Source organism: Somniosus microcephalus, chromosome 12 (genome assembly GCF_052327205.1).
Source record: "Somniosus microcephalus isolate GS21.2 chromosome 12, FLI_Smic_1.0, whole genome shotgun sequence".
NCBI classification, from domain to species: Eukaryota; Metazoa; Chordata; class Chondrichthyes; order Squaliformes; family Somniosidae; genus Somniosus; species Somniosus microcephalus.
Window position 1 is genome coordinate 227,062,362 of NC_140998.1, and position 19,255 is coordinate 227,081,616.

General features: G+C 48.3%; 1 protein-coding gene across 1 annotated transcript in view; it reads left to right on the forward strand.

Annotated features, from left to right (window-relative positions):
* Window positions 1–19,255, forward strand: part of LOC147110223 (uncharacterized) — a 149,242-nt gene that overhangs the window by 119,345 nt on the left and 10,642 nt on the right. The window contains exons 9-10 of the mRNA XM_086002499.1: window positions 8,206–8,288; window positions 14,732–14,888. Coding sequence (XP_085858625.1) covers window positions 8,206–8,288; window positions 14,732–14,888 — 240 coding nt within the window. The remainder of the gene's footprint in view (window positions 1–8,205; window positions 8,289–14,731; window positions 14,889–19,255) is intronic.

Genomic DNA, 19,255 nt, shown 5'->3' on the forward strand with positions numbered 1-19,255 from the left:
CCGGCTCTGAATCACTGCTCCCGACTGGTCTCGGGCCTCGCTGGTCGCCGGGTTTCCTCCCGAGCTCCTCCTCGCTGCTCCCGACTGGTCTCGGGCCTCGCCTCTCTCCGGTTTTTATACCGGCTCTGAATCACTGCTCCCGACTGGTCTCGGGCCTCGCTGGTCGCCGGGTTTCCTCCCGAGCTCCTCCTCGCTGCTCCCGCTGCTCCCGACTGGTCTCGGGCCTCGCCTCTCTCCGGTTTTTATACCGGCTCTGAATCACTGCTCCCGACTGGTCTCGGGCCTCGCTGGTCGCCGGGTTTCCTCCCGAGCTGCTCCCGCTGCTCCCGACTGGTCTCGGGCCTCGCCTCTCTCCGGTTTTTATACCGGCTCTGAATCACTGCTCCCGACTGGTCTCGGGCCTCGCTGGTCGCCGGGTTTCCTCCCGAGCTCCTCCTCGCTGCTCCCGCTGCTCCCGACTGGTCTCGGGCCTCGCCTCTCTCCGGTTTTTATACCGGCTCTGAATCACTGCTCCCGACTGGTCTCGGGCCTCGCTGGTCGCCGGGTTTCCTCCCGAGCTCCTCCTCGCTGCTCCCGCTGCTCCCGACTGGTCTCGGGCCTCGCCTCTCTCCGGTTTTTATACCGGCTCTGAATCACTGCTCCCGACTGGTCTCGGGCCTCGCTGGTCGCCGGGTTTCCTCCCGAGCTCCTCCTCGCTGCTCCCGCTGCTCCCGACTGGTCTCGGGCCTCGCCTCTCTCCGGTTTTTATACCGGCTCTGAATCACTGCTCCCGACTGGTCTCGGGCCTCGCTGGTCGCCGGGTTTCCTCCCGAGCTCCTCCTCGCTGCTCCCGCTGCTCCCGACTGGTCTCGGGCCTCGCCTCTCTCCGGTTTTTATACCGGCTCTGAATCACTGCTCCTGACTGGTCTCGGGCCTCGCTGGTCGCCGGGTTTCCTCCCGAGCTCCTCCTCGCTGCTCCCGCTGCTCCCGACTGGTCTCGGGCCTCGCCTCTCTCCGGTTTTTATACCGGCTCTGAATCACTGCTCCCGACTGGTCTCGGGCCTCGCTGGTCGCCGGGTTTCCTCCCGAGCTCCTCCTCGCTGCTCCCGCTGCTCCCGACTGGTCTCGGGCCTCGCCTCTCTCCGGTTTTTATACCGGCTCTGAATCACTGCTCCCGACTGGTCTCGGGCCTCGCTGGTCGCCGGGTTTCCTCCCGAGCTCCTCCTCGCTGCTCCCGCTGCTCCCGACTGGTCTCGGGCCTCGCCTCTCTCCGGCTTTTATACCGGCTCTGAATCACTGCTCCCGACTGGTCTCGGGCCTCGCTGGTCGCCGGGTTTCCTCCCGAGCTCCTCCTCGCTGCTCCCGCTGCTCCCGACTGGTCTCGGGCCTCGCCTCTCTCCGGTTTTTATACCGGCTCTGAATCACTGCTCCCGACTGGTCTCGGGCCTCGCTGGTCGCCGGGTTTCCTCCCGAGCTCCTCCTCGCTGCTCCCGCTGCTCCCGACTGGTCTCGGGCCTCGCCTCTCTCCGGTTTTTATACCGGCTCTGAATCACTGCTCCCGACTGGTCTCGGGCCTCGCTGGTCGCCGGGTTTCCTCCCGAGCTCCTCCTCGCTGCTCCCGCTGCTCCTCGATTTCTTTATCGATTCCCGGCCACCACACAAACGCCCTGGCTAGGCTCTTAATTTTTACCCCTCCCAGATGACCCTCATGAAGCTCATTGAGCACTCTATCTCTCAACTTGGGTGGAATTACCACTCGGGATCCACACATCAAGGTTCCCCGGCACACTGACAGCTGTTCCCTCCTTGGCGAGACTGCTGGCAACAGTGAGTCGCCATATGCTGGCCATCCCTTCACCATCAAATCATAGACCCGAGAGAGTGTCGGGTCATTTCGGGTTTCCTTCTCAATACTTGCGTTTGTAAGGCAAACATTCGACTATGGTCGCATGGAATATCTCCACAGGGTCCACTGCAGGTGCTTCTTCCGCCGTAGGCAACGGTAGGCGCGACAGCCCATCAGCATTTCCATGTTGTTTCGTACCTTTGTACTCCATGTCATACTGATGTGCCCCTAGAAAAAGTGACCATATTTGCAGCCGTTGCGCCGTCATCACCGGAACGCCCTTCTTTGGGTTAAAAATTGAGACCAGGGGTTGATTATCAGTCAGTAGGGTGAATTTCTGCCCGTGCAGATAGTGATTGAACTTCTTCACCCCCCACACCAGGCTGAGGGCCTCCCTGTCAATCTGGGCGTAGTTACGCTCGGCTGAGGTTGGCGAGCGCGATGCAAAGGCTATTGGCCTCTCTGAACCGTCATGGAATTTGTGTGACAGCACCGCTCCAATGCCGCAAGGTGACGCATCACATGCCAACCGAATCGGTCGTGTTGGGTTGTAGTGGGCCAATACTTTTGAAGTGATTTGGCATTTACATTCCTGAAAGGCACGCTTACACTCATCACTCCATTTCCATGTTACACCAGTTTGAAGGAGGGCGTTCAGTGGGTGCAGAATTGTAGATAAATTCGGCAAGAACTTATGGTAGTAGTTCACCAACCCGAGGAAAGACCTCAGTTGCGACACATTTTCTGGTGCTGGAGCCTTGACTACAGCCTCAATCTTGTCCGGCGACTTATGCAACCCTTCCTCATCAATCATGTGGCCACAATACGAGATCTGTCTCCTGAAGAACTCGCATTTGGGACGGTTGGCTCGTAGCCCATATTCCTGCAATCTCGTGAGCACCTGTTCCAGGTTGGCAAGGTGTTCATTGTCATTTTCGCCCGTGACCAGGATGTCGTCCAAATAACACTGGGTCCCCGGGATCCCTTGCAGGACTTGTTCCATTGCCCTCTGCCACATAGCCGGGGCCGATGCTACCCCAAATACCAGTCGATTGTACTGGTAAAGGCCTTTGTGAGTGTTTATCGTGAGTTATTTCCTAGATGCTTCTTCCACCTCCATTTGTAGATACGCTTGAGCCAGGTCAATCTTTGTAAAATGTTTCCCTCTAGATAGTGAGGTGAAAATATCTTCTATCCGCGGAAGCGGATACTGTACTGTGTGCAGGACTGGGTTCACAGTCACCTTGAAGTCCCCACAGATGCGAACCTTCCTGGGCTCCCCAGGCGTGCTGCTCAATGCTTTCTTCATTACAGGAACGATGGGTGTGGCCCACTCGCTCCAGTCCACCTTAGACAGCACCCCCGAACGCTCCAGACTCTCCAGTTCAGCTTCCATAGCTGGGCATATCGCGTATGGCACCGGTCTGGCCTTGAAAAATTTTGGGGTTGCGTTATCCTCAATCTTTATGGTTGCCTTTACTCCTTTTAGAGACACAATTCCTTGTTGGAACACCTCTTCCGCGTCAGATAGAATTTGTGACAGACGTCCAGGTGCGACGTCATCATCTTTTTTGTCAGTCACAGTTAGTGCCAGAATGGAATGCCAATCCAATTGTAGTCTTCGGATCCATTCACGTCCCAATAATGGTGGTCCTCCATCTCGTAGTATATACATGTATAGTTTCTGTGTTTCCTTTCCGTTATATTCAACTGGCACCCTTATTTTTCCTCTGGGGTAGACCTTTTGCCCCGTGTATGTCTTCAATACAATGGACGTGTCCTTCAAGGGTATGTGTAAGAATAGCCGCTCATAGTCTCGTCGATTCATGACAGTTAGGGCTGATCCTGTGTCCAATTCCATCTTCACTGGGGACCCTGCTATCATGAGGGTGACCCAAATGGTTCGGTGATCTTCTTTTGCGATCACGTTGTGTAACTTTAAACAACTTAGTCACCTGCTTCCGGAGTCCTTATCACTCTCCTGATCTTCTGAACTACTATCTGTCAGTTTCTTTACTTTCCTGTACTGTTCCTTAGTAGTTCTTGTCGTGTTGGTCTTCTTTCCCGACCTGCAGACTCTTGCTATATGTCCCATTTTCCCGCATTGCCTGCATATTTTGTCTTTAAACCAGCAGTCCTTCTGCTCATGGGTTGTTCTGCCGCAGCGATAGCACTTTTCGGCTCCATACGCCATTTCGTTAGCGCTGTATTCTTGTGGTTTCTGTTGTATTTCCGCAGCTCCCCATGCTGCTGCTTCGTAGGATACTGCCACGCTGAAAGCCTGTTCTAGCGTCAGGTCCTTTTTTGAAAGCAGTCGTTTCTGGGTTCCTTCACTCTGGAGCCCGCAGACAAACTTACCCCGTAAGGTGTCTGCCGGTCCTGCTCCGAACTGGCAGTGCTTCGATAACTTGCGTAGTTCTGTAAGATAGTCAGCATTGCTCTCATCTTTGTGCTGGTTTCTTTTATGGAACTTGAATCTTTCTGCTATCAGCAGTGGTGTAGGGCTTAGGTGTTCCTGCAAGATATGAACAATCTCCTCAAAACTTTTCTCCATTGGTTTAGCTGGGGTAATTAAATTCCGCAATAGGCCGTACGTACTCGCACCCATCAGATTTAATAATACCGACGCCCTCTTTCCATCAGCCACCTCATTTGCCTTGCAGTACACTTCAATTCTTTCCACATACGTGGTCCAGTCTTCTACCTCGTTGTCGAAAGCAGTGATACTGCCACTTTTTGGCATCTTGGGCGATTTAAAATGGCACCTCCCGCGCTTTTGCTTCTTCCCCAATGGAATAAAATGGCACCTCCCATGCTTTTGCTTCTTCCCCTTACTGCCACGCTGCTCCTAGCGTTCTATGGGGTAATGGCGGCGACCCGCAGCTTCGGCGCGTCTCGCTTTCCTTCCCCCCCCCCGTTTAGTTTCTCTCCGCTGTCCTGTTCTCGAGCACCGACCGCGCCCTGTGCGCTCCACCCTCTCTTGTTTTCTTTTCCCGGCGACGCTGCGCGGCCCGATTTGTAGAGCCGCTCGATCAAGCTTGAGCCCGCCGCAGTCCGGAAGGGTCAGCACGCTACCTGCTACCAGCACGATTCGCTGGAACCACAGTCTCTCCTGCAATTCTCCAAACACCGATGGATTCTTTGGGCGGTTGCCCTCGGTTGACGCCCGTTGCTCAGACTACGACCTTCCAGGACCTTCCTTTCAGGCGAGATCCCCGTGAGATGATGCCACACTGCAGGTGAGTTCGAACTTACTCGTCGCCACTGTAAAGTCCGCGCCTCAATAATACACGGACTTCGGGAGAACAGTTTAACAGGTATTTTACTGAACAAGAGGCAGCTTGAAACTGAAACTACAGAAGCCTGCTAGGGCCTTTTATATAGGGGTGGTCACTGCCGGTACTGCAGCCTAAGACCAGTTATTCCCATAAAGGTACATACACAACATGATTGACAAGGATGGTTTACACAAGTCTCCAGACAAGATTGAAGCTGTGATTAATGCACCAACACCTGAAAATGTGTCTCAGTTGAGATCATATCTTGGACTGGTGAACTACTATCACAAGTTCTTGCCCAACCTATCCACAGTGTTACATCCACTAAATGCACTGCTACAGACAGGGCCACAATGGAAGTGGAGTGACAGCTGTGAACAAGCTTTTCAAGAGAGTAAAAGACTCATTACTTCAGAAGAGGTGCTAGCTCACTTTGACCCATCCTTACCTATTCGACTGGCATGTGATGCTTCACCCCATGGCATTGGTGCCATGTTGTCACATAAGTTCCCAGACGGCTCAGAAAGACCAATAGCCTTTGCCTCAAGATCGTTGACTACAGCTGAATGCAATTATGCACAGATTGACCGAGAAGCCCTTAGCCTTGTGTGGGGAGTCAAGAAATTCAACCACTACTTGTATGGTCAACAGTTTACACTGTTAACTGACCACCAGCCTCTCGTTTCAATCTTCAACCCAAGGAAGGGCGTTCCAGTGATGACGGCACAACGGCTACAGCGATGGTCACTCTTCCTAGGGGCTCACCTGTATGGCATTGAATACAAGGGGACCAAGCAACATGGCAACGTCAATGGTTTGTCACGTTTACCACTGCCGACCTCAGAGAGAATTACAACAGTTGACTCAGCAGAGGTATTTCACACAACAATAGTTGAGCAGGTACCAGTGACAAACTCCCTCATTGAAAGAGAAACACGCAATGACCCTACATTGTCAAAAGTTTATGACATCACTGTGAAGGGATGGCCAGCGCATGGTGACTCATTGTTTCCAGCATTCTCAGCTAGGAGGGAGCAGTTATCAGTGTGTTGGGGAACACTGATGTGCGGCTCACGAGTTGTGATTCCTCCCAAGCTTCGTAACCGAGTGCTAGATGAACTGCATGAAGGCCACTTAGGTACGGTAAAGATGAAAATCCTTGCCCGTGGTTACGTGTGGTGGCCGGGAATTAACAAACAGATCGAGGACCTGACAAAGAGCTGCTCAGGGTGTAAAAAGGTCCAGAACGCACCACCACAAGCCCCTCTCCATTCATGGGAATGGCCCTCATCACCATGGCAATGTGTGCATGTCGACTTTGCTGGACCGTTCATGGACTCCATGTTCTTGATTGCAGTCGATGCACATTCCAAATGGCCCGAGGTCATTAAAATGAAATTAACCACATCTGAAAAGACCATTGCAGTTCTGAGGACCATGTTCGCTAGAAATGGCCTACCAGAACAAATCTGCACAGACAATGGACGACAATTTGTCTCTGACAAATTCCAAGGGTTCATGAGGAAAAATGGAATCAAGCATTACACATCTGCCCCGTACCATCCAGCTACAAATGGCTTGGCAGAAAGATTCGTACAGACTTTCAAGAAGGCCATCAAAGCAATGTACAGCGAGAATCTACCACTGCAACACAAGATAGACAATTTCCTCTTTGCTTATCGGAACGCAGTACACACAGCCACTAATCAGACTCCAGCGATGATGTTTCTGAACAGGAACCTGAGATCTCGCATGGACCTTTTTAAACCGAACGTACGTCGTGATGTAGAGAACAAACAGTTCAAACATTTGAATGCTAAGCCAACAAGAAGCTTCAGTGTGGGACAGTCAGTTCTTGCTCGTGATTTCTGGACGGAAAAGTGGCAACCAGGGACAATATCCACAAGAGAGGGACCACTGATGTATACAGTGGATGTGGGAGAGAACGTTTTGAGATGTCATGTGGACCAAATTCTGGATGTTCAGGTGAAAAACACCCCTATACCTCGCCCAGACTCACCTGACATGGAAACAGACACTCCTGATTCATCAGCATCAGCACCAGCCTCATCCACAGCGGAGAGCTCTACCTGTGCTGATAGCTCATCTGATGCACCTCTACCTGTACAGTCTCATTCCCCAAAGCAAAAGAGTCTGGAGAGACATTACCCAGAGAGGCAGAGGAGGCCTCCACAGAGACTTGACTTGTAAAAGGGCTGTTGACAAAATAAAATGTTATGTTGGAATTTGAATTTTGTTACTTTTAAGAAAACAAAAAGGTTACTGTAAAGACAGGCTCTGTATGTTAATTATAGAAATTTTGCGTTAATATACTATTAAAATAAAGGGGGAGGAAGTGTAATGTATACAACATTGAAGGGACTACTTTGTTTTGCAGATGTACATCCTTAGTTGCGAGTGTATATAACAGACGTGTATCGATTTGTATAGTCAGTGCCGAAGTTCCAGTTCCCCAGTAAAGATCACTTGAAGTTACTCTCAGTCTCTGCTACTTTATTATTTTATGTAGTTGTGTATAGCGGTACAAACACAACACAAGGGCTATGGGGATAGTGCAGGAAAGTGGAGTTGAGGTAGAATGGCGGAGCAGGCTCGAGCGGCCAAATGGGCTACTCCTGCTCCTATTTCTTATGTTCTTATGTGAGCCCCGGCAGCATGGACCCCGTGGGCAACCTGGTAATCTCTGTAGGTGAGCTCAAAATAGTTGTTAATCCTCTGTTAACAAGGTCATAATGACCTGAATTACCTCCCCCGCTGCTGAGTGTCAGGTCTGCTCAGCGCTGACAGACCCGACATTTGGGAAAGGCGCATGGCAGCGGGTTGACAGCGGGGTCCTCACCCGCTTTAAAAAAAAACAATTTCTCACCTGATCCGCCACCAATCGCACCCGCTGACCCCCTGGAAAATTCCCCCCAACGTTTCACTTTGTTTCTCTCTCCACAGATGCTGCCTGACCTGCTGAGTATTTCCAGCACTTCAGATTTCCAGCAACTGCAGTATTTTGATTTTGTAAAGGTTCTGAAGAGTTTTGTTGTATAGAACACACTTTTATTGGAAACCTACATCTTATTGTTTGCTTAGGTGTCCAAAGAGCTTAAACCGACTGTAACAAAAGCATTTCAATACTTTGAGTCCAAGCTTGAATATGACCTTCATAACATAAGGTAAGAATCCAAAATCACAAGGTAAATACGGATGACGACGGCCATTTTGCTCACCTTATCTCATCATCTTAAAAACTTATAAACTCCCAATCACAGCCTTCAACCGTCTCTTACATGACCAAATTTTCAGAGGAAAGCTCTGCTCTCAGCATAGTGTCACATGATTGCAGCACAGATTGGAGAATCAGGCACGGAGGTTAGCACATTCAATTTACGCACTTCCGATTTTCCAGGCATTGAAACTAATGGCTGGAAAATCCTCTTCATTATTGCCATCCAAAAATGATATAAATCTCTAAGAACCTCTGCTGGTAAGGAACAGTGGTGAAAATCTCTCTATACTAATTTCTAATTGGCAATGTGAAACTAAAATCAATCTATTGTATTATTTTTTGATCAAACCCTTCAAATATTAAGTTTAAATATTCGAGCAATGTTCACCACCAAGTAATTATAAATATTATGTGGACTATTTGGGATCAAAGCCCCTCTCTATGATTACGTGTGACAAAAGGTTTTCCTGTGTGTGAATAGTGGAATTAAAAATTCTGCCCACAATTTATTTCCATAGGAGAAAAGAAGATTGCGGGGGGGGGGGGGGAGGAGGGGGTGTAATCTATGAATCATAATGCTGAAGCATAGATAATGTAGGTGTAACCAAATATGTAATTTAGGGTCATATTTTCTTCTTTTCCCCAAAAAGGTGCTCAATGCCCCTTCGTCCCATTAACTAAGACCCGCTAAAAAAGTAGCAGACACGTGCTGGTTTCAAACATGCAATCTCATTGATCACAAATTTATTTGTGGGAGCGACAAAAAAAGCCATTCATCATGCAACTATAATAATAAATCCTGTAACATTTCTCAGTTAATGAGTCACTTAATTGGTACAAATTATGCAAAGGTTGGTAATCCAGCTAAAGAGTGTGCAGAATGTATCAGAAATGACTGAGCCGCAACTTTGAAAAGCACCTTTTTCCTGTGAGATCCCCAAATGCTGGTGAATTGTGTAATAGAGAAATGTCAGACCCTTTTAGTGCAGAAGAGGTGTAATCATGCTACAGAGGAGGCAAGTGTGGCAATATGTCCCTGACCACCAACACCATTGACCAGAAGCTGAATTTGACCAGAAGCTGAATTGGACCAGCCACATCAGCACCTTGGCTACAAGAATATGCCGAGGCTGGTTACTTTGCAACAAGTGGCTCACCTTCTGATCCCTCAAAGCCTATCCACCATTGGGAAGGTACTTCCTCCTTGAAAGTGGACCTGGTTTCCCTTTTATCATGCCGTGGAACTGCCTTTCTGTATATCAGCCGAGTTTTGTCGTGTCAGCACTCATGAGAGCATGTGGGGCATGTGCTACTCTGAATTGTTCCACAGGTTGGTAGGATATGGGTTTCAATATGTCAATTCCTAATCTCACAGACCAACGCCACACGCTGTCCAGCTGGACAGTGCTCACCATTAAATTTTCCAGTTCACGTATTACCTGGTACCTGAATAATTATGAAAGTTTGGAGATTGCAATATGAAAGCTTAAAACAAATTAAACATATAAATAATTCCTAAACCACAACACCCAAACTCTTTATAAACTATAACTTTGTTTACTCATTAGTTTGTTTCTATCTATATATTTTCAAATCAGCCAGATGGTGTGGGTGTTGCACTGTGTGATCTATTTGAATCATACCTTAAACTATGTTTTAAATAATTTTGTAAAGAAGCTGTCATTTATCTCTTGGCATAAATCAAAAGTAAATTTCACACATCTCTCCAGACTTGCCTACCAACCTACCAACTTGTGGGTAAACAGATATGTTAATTATAATCTGATATAGAAACATAGAAGATAGGAGCAGGAGTAGGCCATTCAGCCCCTCGAGCCTGCTCCGCCATTTAATGGCTGATCATTCAAATTCAGTACCCTGTCCCTGCTTTCTCTCCATATCCCTTGATCCCTTTAGCCTTGAGAAATATATCTAACTCCTTCTTGAATATATTTAATGAATTGGCCTCAACTGCCTTTTGTGGCAGAGAATTCCACAGGTTCACCACTCTCTGGGTGAAGAAATTCCTCCTCATCTCTGTCCTAAATGGCTTTCCCCTTATCTTTAGACTGTGACCCCTGGTTCTGGACTCCCCTGCCATCAGGAACATCCTTCCTGCATCTAGTCTGTCTAGTCCTGTTAGAATTTTATAAGTTTCAATGAGATCCCCTCTCATTCTTCTAAACTCCAGCGAATATGAGCCCAATCGACCCAATCTCTCTTCATATGTCATTCCTGCCATCCCAGCTATCAGTCTGGTGAATCGTCGCTGCACTCCCTCCATGGCAAGAACATTGTTCCTCAGATAAGGCGACCAAAACTGCACACAATACTCAAGGTGTGGTCTCACCAAGGCCCTGTACAACTGCAGCAAGGCATCCTTGCTCCTGTACTCGAATCCTCTCGCTATGAAGGCCAAAATACCATTTGCGTTCTTAAACGTCTGCTGCACCTGCATTCTTACCTACAGCGACTGGTGCACAAGGACACCCAGGTCTCATTGCACTTCCCCTTCTCCCAATCTATTGCCGTTCGGATAATAATCTGTCTTCCTGTTTTTGCCACCAAAGTGGATAACCTCGCATTTATCCACATTATACTGCATCTGCCATGCATCTGCCCAATCACCCAACCTGTCCAAATCATACTGGAGTTTCTCAGCATCCTCCTCACAGCACACACGCCTACCCAGCTTTGTGTCATCTGCAAACTTGGAGATATTACATCTAGTTCCCTCGTCTAGATCATTAATATATATTGTGAATAGCTGGGGTCCTCGAACCGATCCCTGCAATACCCCACTAGTCACTGCCTGCCACTCGGAAAAAGACCCGTTTATTCCAACGCTTTGCTTCTTGTCTGCCAACCAGTTCTCTACCCAAGTCAGTACCTTACCCCCAATCGCATGTGCTTTAACTTTACACGCTAATCTCTTATGCGGGACATTATCGAAAGCCTTCTGAAAGTCCAAATACACCACATCCACTGGTTCTCCCTTATCTATTTTACCAGTTACATCCTCAAAAAATTCCAGTAGATTACTCAAGCACGATTTACATTTTGTAAATCCATGTTGACTTTGTCCGATCCTGTCACTGTTTTCCAAATGCTCTGCTATTACATCTTTTATAATGGACTCTAGCATTTTCCCCACTACCGATGTCAGGCTTACCGGTCTATAATTCCCTGTTTTCTCTCTACCACCTTTTTTGAATAGTGGGGTTACATTAGCTACCCTCCAATCCATGGGAACTGTTCCAGAGTCTATAGAATTTTGGAAGATGACCAGCAATGCATCTACTATTTCTAGGGCCACTTCCTTAAGTACCCTAGGATGTAGATTATCAGGCCCTGGGGATTTATCGGCCTTCAATCCCATCAATTTCCCTAACACCATTTCCCTACAAATACTGATTTCATTCAGTTCCTCCCTCTCATTAGACCCTATGTTCCCCGACATCTCTGGGAGGTTATTTATGTTCTCCTTTGTGAAGAAAGAACCAAAATATGTATTTAATTGGTCTGCCATTTCTTTGTTCCCCATTATAAATTCCCCTGATTCTGACTGCAAGGGACCTACACTTGACTTCACCAATCTTTTTCTCTTCACATATCTATAGAAGCTTTTACAGTCAGTTTTTATGTTCCTGCAAGCTTACTCTCATACTCTATTTTCCCCCTCTTAATTAATCCCTTGGTCCTCCTTTGCTGAATCCTCAACTGCTCCCAATCCTCAGGTCTGCTGCTTTTTCTGGCCAATTTATATGTCCTCTCCTTGGATCTTATGCTATCCCTAATTTCCCTTGTTAGCCACGGTTGAGTCACCTTTTTTGTTTTATTTTTATGCCAAACAGGGATGAGCAAATTCTGTAGTTCATCCATGCGATCTTTAAATGTTTGCCATTGCCTATCCACCGTCAACCCTTTAAGAAATGTTCCCCAATTCATTCTAGCCAACTCGCACCTCATACCATCGTAGTTTCCTCGATTAAAATTCAGGACCCTAGTCTCTGAGTCAAATACTTCACTCTCCATCTTAATGAAGAATTCTATCATATTATGATCGCTTCGCCCCAAGGGGTCTCACACAACAAGATTGCTAACTAATCCTTTCTCATTACATAATACCCAGTCTAAGATGGCCTGATCTCCAGTTCCTCGACATATTGGTCCAGGAAACCATCCCGTATACACTCCAGGAATTCCTCCTCCACAGTATTGTTACTAATTTGGTTAGCCCATTCTATATGTAGATTAAAGTCACCCATGATAACTGCTGTGCCCTTATTGCACGCGTCTCTAATTTCCCATTTAATGCCATCCCCACCCTCAGCATTACTGTTTGGGGGTCTGTACACAACTCCCACTAACGTTTTCTGCCCCTTGGTATTTCTCAGCTCTACCCATACAGATTCCACATCATCAGAGCTAATATCCTTCCTTACTATTGTGTTAATCTCCTCTTTAACTAGCAATGCTACCCCACCTCCTTTTCCTTTTTGCCTTTCTTTCCTGAATATTGAATATCCCTGGATGTTGAATTTCCAGCCTTGGTCACCCTGGAGCCATGTCTCCGTAATCCCAATTATATCATATCTGTTTACATCTATTTGCACAGCTAATTCATCCACCTTATTACGAATGCTCCTCGCATTAAGACACAAAGCCTTCAGGCTTGTTTTTTTAACACTCTTAGACCTTTTAGAATTATTATTTACTGTTGCCATGTTTGATTTAAACCCTTGAGTTCTCTGACTTCCACTTTTGCTTTTCTCCTTCCTGTCTTTTGCTTCTATCCTTGCTTCTCTTTCCTCTGTCTCCCTGCACAGGTTCCCAACCCCCTGCCATTTTAGTTTAAACCCCCCCCCCCCCCCAAACAGCACTAGGAAACACTCCCCCTAGGACATCGGTCCGAGTCCTGCCCAGGTGCAAACCGTACAGTTTGTATTGGTCCCACCTCCCTGAGAACGAGTTCCAATGTCCCAGGAATTTGATTCCCTCCTCCTTGCACCATTCTTCTAGCCACGTATTCATCTGAAATATCCTTCTATTTCTACTCTGACTAGCACGTGGCACTGGTAGCAATCCTGAGATTACTACCTTTGAGGTCCTGTTTTTTAATTTACCTCCTAACTCCCTATATTCAGCTTTTAGGACCTCATCCCAGTTTATACCTATATCGTTCGTACCTATATGCACCACAATAACTGGCTGTTCACCCTCCCCCTCCAGAATGCCCTGCAGCCGCTCCGAGACATCCTTGACCCTTGCACCAGGGAGGCAACATACCATCCTGGAGTCTCGTTTGCGGCCGCAGAAATGCCTATCTATTCCCCTTACAATAGAATCCCCTATCACTATAGCTCTCCCGCTCTTTTTCCTCCTGTCCTGTGCAGCAGAACCACCCACGGTGCCAGGGAGTTGGCTGCTGCTGCCTTCCCCCGATAAGCCACCTCCCCCAACAATATCCAAAGCGGTATATCTGTTTGAGAGGGGGATGGCCACAGGGGACCCCTGCACTACCTGCCTGCGCCTACTACTCTGCCTGGTGGTCACCCATTCCCTTCCTGCCTGTGCAGCCATTAGCTGCGGTGTGACCAACTGATTAAGCGTGATATCCACGACGTCCTCAGCATCGCGAATGCTCCAGTATGTATCCATTCGCATCTCCAGTGCCGCAATGTTGTCTGTCAGTAGCTGCAGCTGGATACACTTCCCGCACACATGGTCATCAGGGACATAGGAAGTGTCCCTGATTTCCCACATGGCACAGGAGGAGCACGCCATGGGGCCAAGCGGTCCTGCCATGACTTACCCTTTAATTAATTCAAATTAATTTAAATCAAATCAATACCACTAATTACACTACAATTAAATGATATACTCAAGGGCCCTTGGTTACTCGCACTCCCCGATACACAACAGGGACCGTAGAAACTATAACCACAAAAATTAAGACCTTCTAAATTTTATAAACTATTAATCTTAACTGTCAAACTATGGAGTAGTATAAATACTCACCTGGCCGTACTCACCCAATCAGCTGCTTCCTCTTGGCCACGTCACTTTTGAATCGTGACTTGGCTCCGGAACGCCGCCGCCGGTCTGTGAGATTGGTAAGCCTTGTACCGCCGCTCTCTCCGCTCCCGACATTGGCCTCAATCAGCTCCCTCCCCTTATGCCTACGTCACTTTTGACTTCTGACGTCACTCTTTGAAAATTCTGCCGGTGCTGAGTTGGTATCCCCGCCGCCGCCTCGCCGCTCCTCCCAGGTCCGCACTGCCACCGCCGCTGCTGCTGCTGATAATTAATAATCTGATAATTGTGTTCTGTAATGCACTCCTTTCGTTAAGTAAAATATGCTAACTATCAAATTCTCTTTCATTTTAGATGGAAGTCCTTCAAAGGAAAGATTAAAACTCGGGGCAAGGATCCAAAGCCAAAAATATGGCAGCTGGTGACCACATCTCTGAAAAATGAATTGAAAGTAACTGAAATTGAGGAAAATAAAGAATTAAAGTCTGACTTCAGCAATATGATCAAAATGGTATGCTAGAATTTTGTATTTTGAGCTGAAATTTCCACCTGATAGGAAAACTCTTACTATCATCAGCTGGGCGCGTAGTAACTGGGAAAAGCAACATCCAGCGATTTTATCTGATCCCATTCATTTTCATTTTCTGACTGGGCTTAATCCTTTAACTAGACATCTTTCCTCATTTACTAGTGAATGCATGCTTAATTAAGATTTCTGAGCGAGAGTTTAATTAAGTTTGCATCCTACTTGCTAATGAGGGCCTGTGGTATTATTGAAGCATTTCCAAATCTTTGGGCAGAAAACTCACCCAGCATTACTTCCACCCATTCACATTGCACATTAAAGGTAAGCTGTGTGTGGAAGGGAGTTCTTAATGTGACCGAGAGATTTGCTTGGGTGTTTGGGGAGGGTTTTTATTTTCTGTTTTAATCAGAACATGTATGGTGATAGGAAAACAGCCAAATGAGTGTTTTGAAAATCACCTGAAAGCTGACTGTAGATAAATTATTTGTAAAAGTTCAACAGAACAGGAAAATCTTCAAAGAAGAGGGTCTGTATGAATAGGCTGTTAGAATACAAACTTTCACTGTAGCTCAGGGAGCGACAAATTCCAGTGGTCATGTTTTCAGCCGCCTAGGCCCTACATTCTGGAATTCCCTCTCTAAACACCTCCACTTTCCCTCTACTTTCGCTCCTCCTTTAAGACCTTCCTTATAACCTACCACTTTGACCAAGCTTTTAATCATCCCTCCTTCTTTGGCTCAGTGTTGATTTTTGTCCAATTGTGCCTCTGTAAATTGCGAAGATGCAATTTTCAATGTTAAAGGAGCTATACAAATGCCAGCTGTTGATATTAGTTGATTCTTCCATAATTTGACTGATAGCATAAAATGCCAGAAGTTATGGTGGAATTTGTGGAGTGACGGTGGGAATGTGCCAAAAGGGCCAAGAATTTTTGGTTCGAATGATAGCTGGAGTAGGAAGTAGAAAAATTTATACTGGTGCATCCGTTGAGGTTGGAAATAGCCTCAATGTTGGAGCAAAGTAGGAGGAGTTTTATTCTGTAGCTCGCCTGTGTTACAGTTGCCCTTTACTGCATGATGTTGACAATGGGGAAAGTATTCCATTCCACAATACTAACATCTCATACCTGGATGAGCCCAAAATAAAATAGAAAACAAAATATGAAATATTAAGATACTTAGGGCTCAATTTTGCCAGGCCCGAGGAGGCGGGAATGGAGGCGTGTGGGGTGTTAAAATTGCAAAAAGTGGCGGGCAAAAAGTGGCGGGCGGGCCCGACCCCGCCTCCATCCCGCCTCCAAGCAATTTTCCCAAATGCATGGTTTCTGATCCCGTCTCCGTCCCACCTCCAAGAGGCGGGATAGGCCCTTAAGGCCCTTAACAACCACTGAATTGCCTCTATAATCCCATTTTGAGAGGCCTTTCTGATTTTAACCCTTTTCCCACGTGATGCATGCCTCCTCTGAAACACGACGGTGAAACCTGGCGGTAGCACAATTGGATTGCTGACTATCAGCTGCAGCTCCACCATTAAATAGGAGGTTTGATCAGCCATCATTTGCAGGTGGCAGGACTTTGTTGTCTCAGGTCTGGGGGAACTTTTAGCAGGCATAACTATAGCTGTGGAAGTTTGGAGCCTGACACCCATCTCCAGTGTGACCTCCTGGGAAACCCCTCTCGCCACCTTGACTGAGCGCTTCCTCAACTGAGACATCTACCAGAAGCATGGGAACCATTTATTTCCTTTCCTGCTGGACATCAGATTCGGACGAAGACCAGCCGCGGCAGCAGCAGGAGCCTGAACAACAGCAGCACCAACAGCAGGAGCAACAACAGGAGCGCCAAGCTGCTGCTCACCCACCTGAAACTGCACAGGCCAGAAGGCACCAGCGCATGGAAGCCCGTCGGCGCAGGAGATACTCCCCAAACAGGGTCTACAGACAGAGGATCAGCTACCTCAACATGACAGAGCAGCAGTGCCAAAGGCAGCTCTGACTTTCGCGAGAGGTAGTGGGTGACATCTGCACAATGCTGCAACAAGACCTGGAGCCCAGAGGAGCAGGTGGACACCCCTTACCAGTGGCCGTCAAAGTCACCACCGCACTGAACTTTTTTGCCTCAGGCTCATTCCAGGGATCAGCAGCAGACATCAGCGGCATCTCCCAGGCGGCCGCACACACTTGCATCACGCAGGTAACCGATGCCCTTTTTGCCATCGCGCACAATCACATCCATTTCTCCAAGGATCAGCTAGTGTCACGGCGCGTGCGGTTGGATTAGCTAATCTGGCAGGTTTTCCAAGGGTGCAGGTCGTCGTTGACTGCACACATGTGGCCCTTAAGGCACCCCATCCCATTCCAGGTATTTTTGTCAACCGCAAGGACTTCCACTTCCTCAACGTACAGCTGGTGTGTGACCACAAGAAGGAAATTTTGCATGTTTGTGCCAAGTACCCTGGCAGTTGCCATGACTCCTTCATACTGCGCCAGTCTAGTGTGCCTCCGCTCTTCAGTCCGCCAGACCAACTTAACGGATGGCTACTTGGAGACAAGGGCTATCCCCTGAAGACGTGGCTAATGACGCCGTTGAGGAGCCCATCCAATGAAGCTGAGGAGAGCTACAACTACAGTTACATTTCCACCAGGTCCATAATCGAGCAAACCATAGGCTTGCTGAAGATGCGCTTCAGATGCCTGGATAGATCAGGTGGAGCCCTGCAGTACTCAGCAGCCAGGGTCTCCAGAATCGTCGTGGTTTGCTGCGCACTTCACGACATGGCACAGCATCGTGGCTTGCAGATTCCTGAGGACCAAGTGGCCCCTCACATATCCTCCTCAGATGAGAAGGAGCAGGAGGAGGAGACCGAAAACAAACATCGTGCAGAGGCCCATCAACCAGCGGCAGCAGTATGCGAGAATATTGCTGCCTGGGATGCAAGGAACACACTCATCTTGGCCAGATTTGCTTAGCCTAGCCAATCAAGCACTTTTGCCTCGCAGCTTCTTACCAGAGCATCGACAATGGCCAAGAACCAGCAGATTCCTAGCACTCTGACCACCATACTGACAATTACAAGTAATCCTAAGCCCTCAATGTGGAAGTCCCATTAGCGAAATGACACACGCCACAACTGCAACAGTTGCCGTCAGAATTTTTAAATATCACATTTCACCCAAGTGGCTACCCTTGTGACTATTTGTGCAGTATCTTTCTCTTACGCATGCTCCTACGTGGTGGTTCCTGCTTGGCATCAGCAGATGTGGAGGCCCCTTGCTCACTTTCTTGCTGCTCGTGTTTTGACACCTTTGGCAGGCGTCCTCTGGGGTTGCGAACTTTTGAGGGCTCGGCAACAGTCTGCTGCTCCTGCGGCTGTGCAAGGGTTGAGACGCCGATCTCAGTTGGGTGGGGACTCTGGTGGGGCTCTGACCGAGGACTTGGCAGTGGCATGGAAGTGTGAGCGCTTGGAGAGGAGCCCCCACTTCCTTGTTCTCTGCCACCAACATCCCTCTCATGGGTCAGGTCCACCTCAGCACTTGCAAGTGGCTTCAGAGCACCTTGCTGCACATCAGCGGGCCATGAGGACCTGTATCTGCACTGGCAGTCCTACTCAGAAGGACTTCCATGAAGGTCTGGTTTCTCTGTTCAATAGCTGACCATCGCTCCTCCAGAGATGTCAGTCTATTCTGAAACTCACCATGTTTTCTACACTCTAGCGACTTAGCTCCTCCATGGCTGTAGCCATCCTCTCGTCTACTGTAGCCATCCTTTCCACGGAGGTTGCCATCCTTTCCGTAGTGCTGTGTGCATTCGCCAATGACTCCACAAAGGCTCTGCTCATGTTCGCGATGGACTCCTCCATTCGCTCCACACTCACAGCGACCCTGGAGACAAAACCTGCCAGAGACTCCTGCTCCTGTTCCTGGAGTTCCAGCACCGCTGTTCTCCTGGATGGACCCAGAGGCAGAGGGTCGACATGCACCTGAGCCGAGCTGGGAGAGTCCTGTGCCCTCCGACTAGGACTCTCCACTGCTGTTCCTGTCTCCACAATCTGCTGATGCTCACTTGTGAGCTGTGATACATCAGGTGACATCACTAGTCTATCTCGCGATGGTCCCATTAAGGTGTGAGTGTCTGCGCTGGTGCTGGGTTGGCTGAATTCTGCTGACGCTGCGCCCTCAGAGGTTGCAGCTTCCTCTGAGAAGTCTGGAGGCTCAGGCTGTTCCTCCTGGATAGTGGGGACGGATGCTTGCGATGGTCCTGTGGGGGAGTAAAGGAAAGAGTCAGAGATGTGAGGCTAAGGTTACATGCACATTGCATATTGCAGATGATCATAAGTCCATCTGTTAGAGCTTC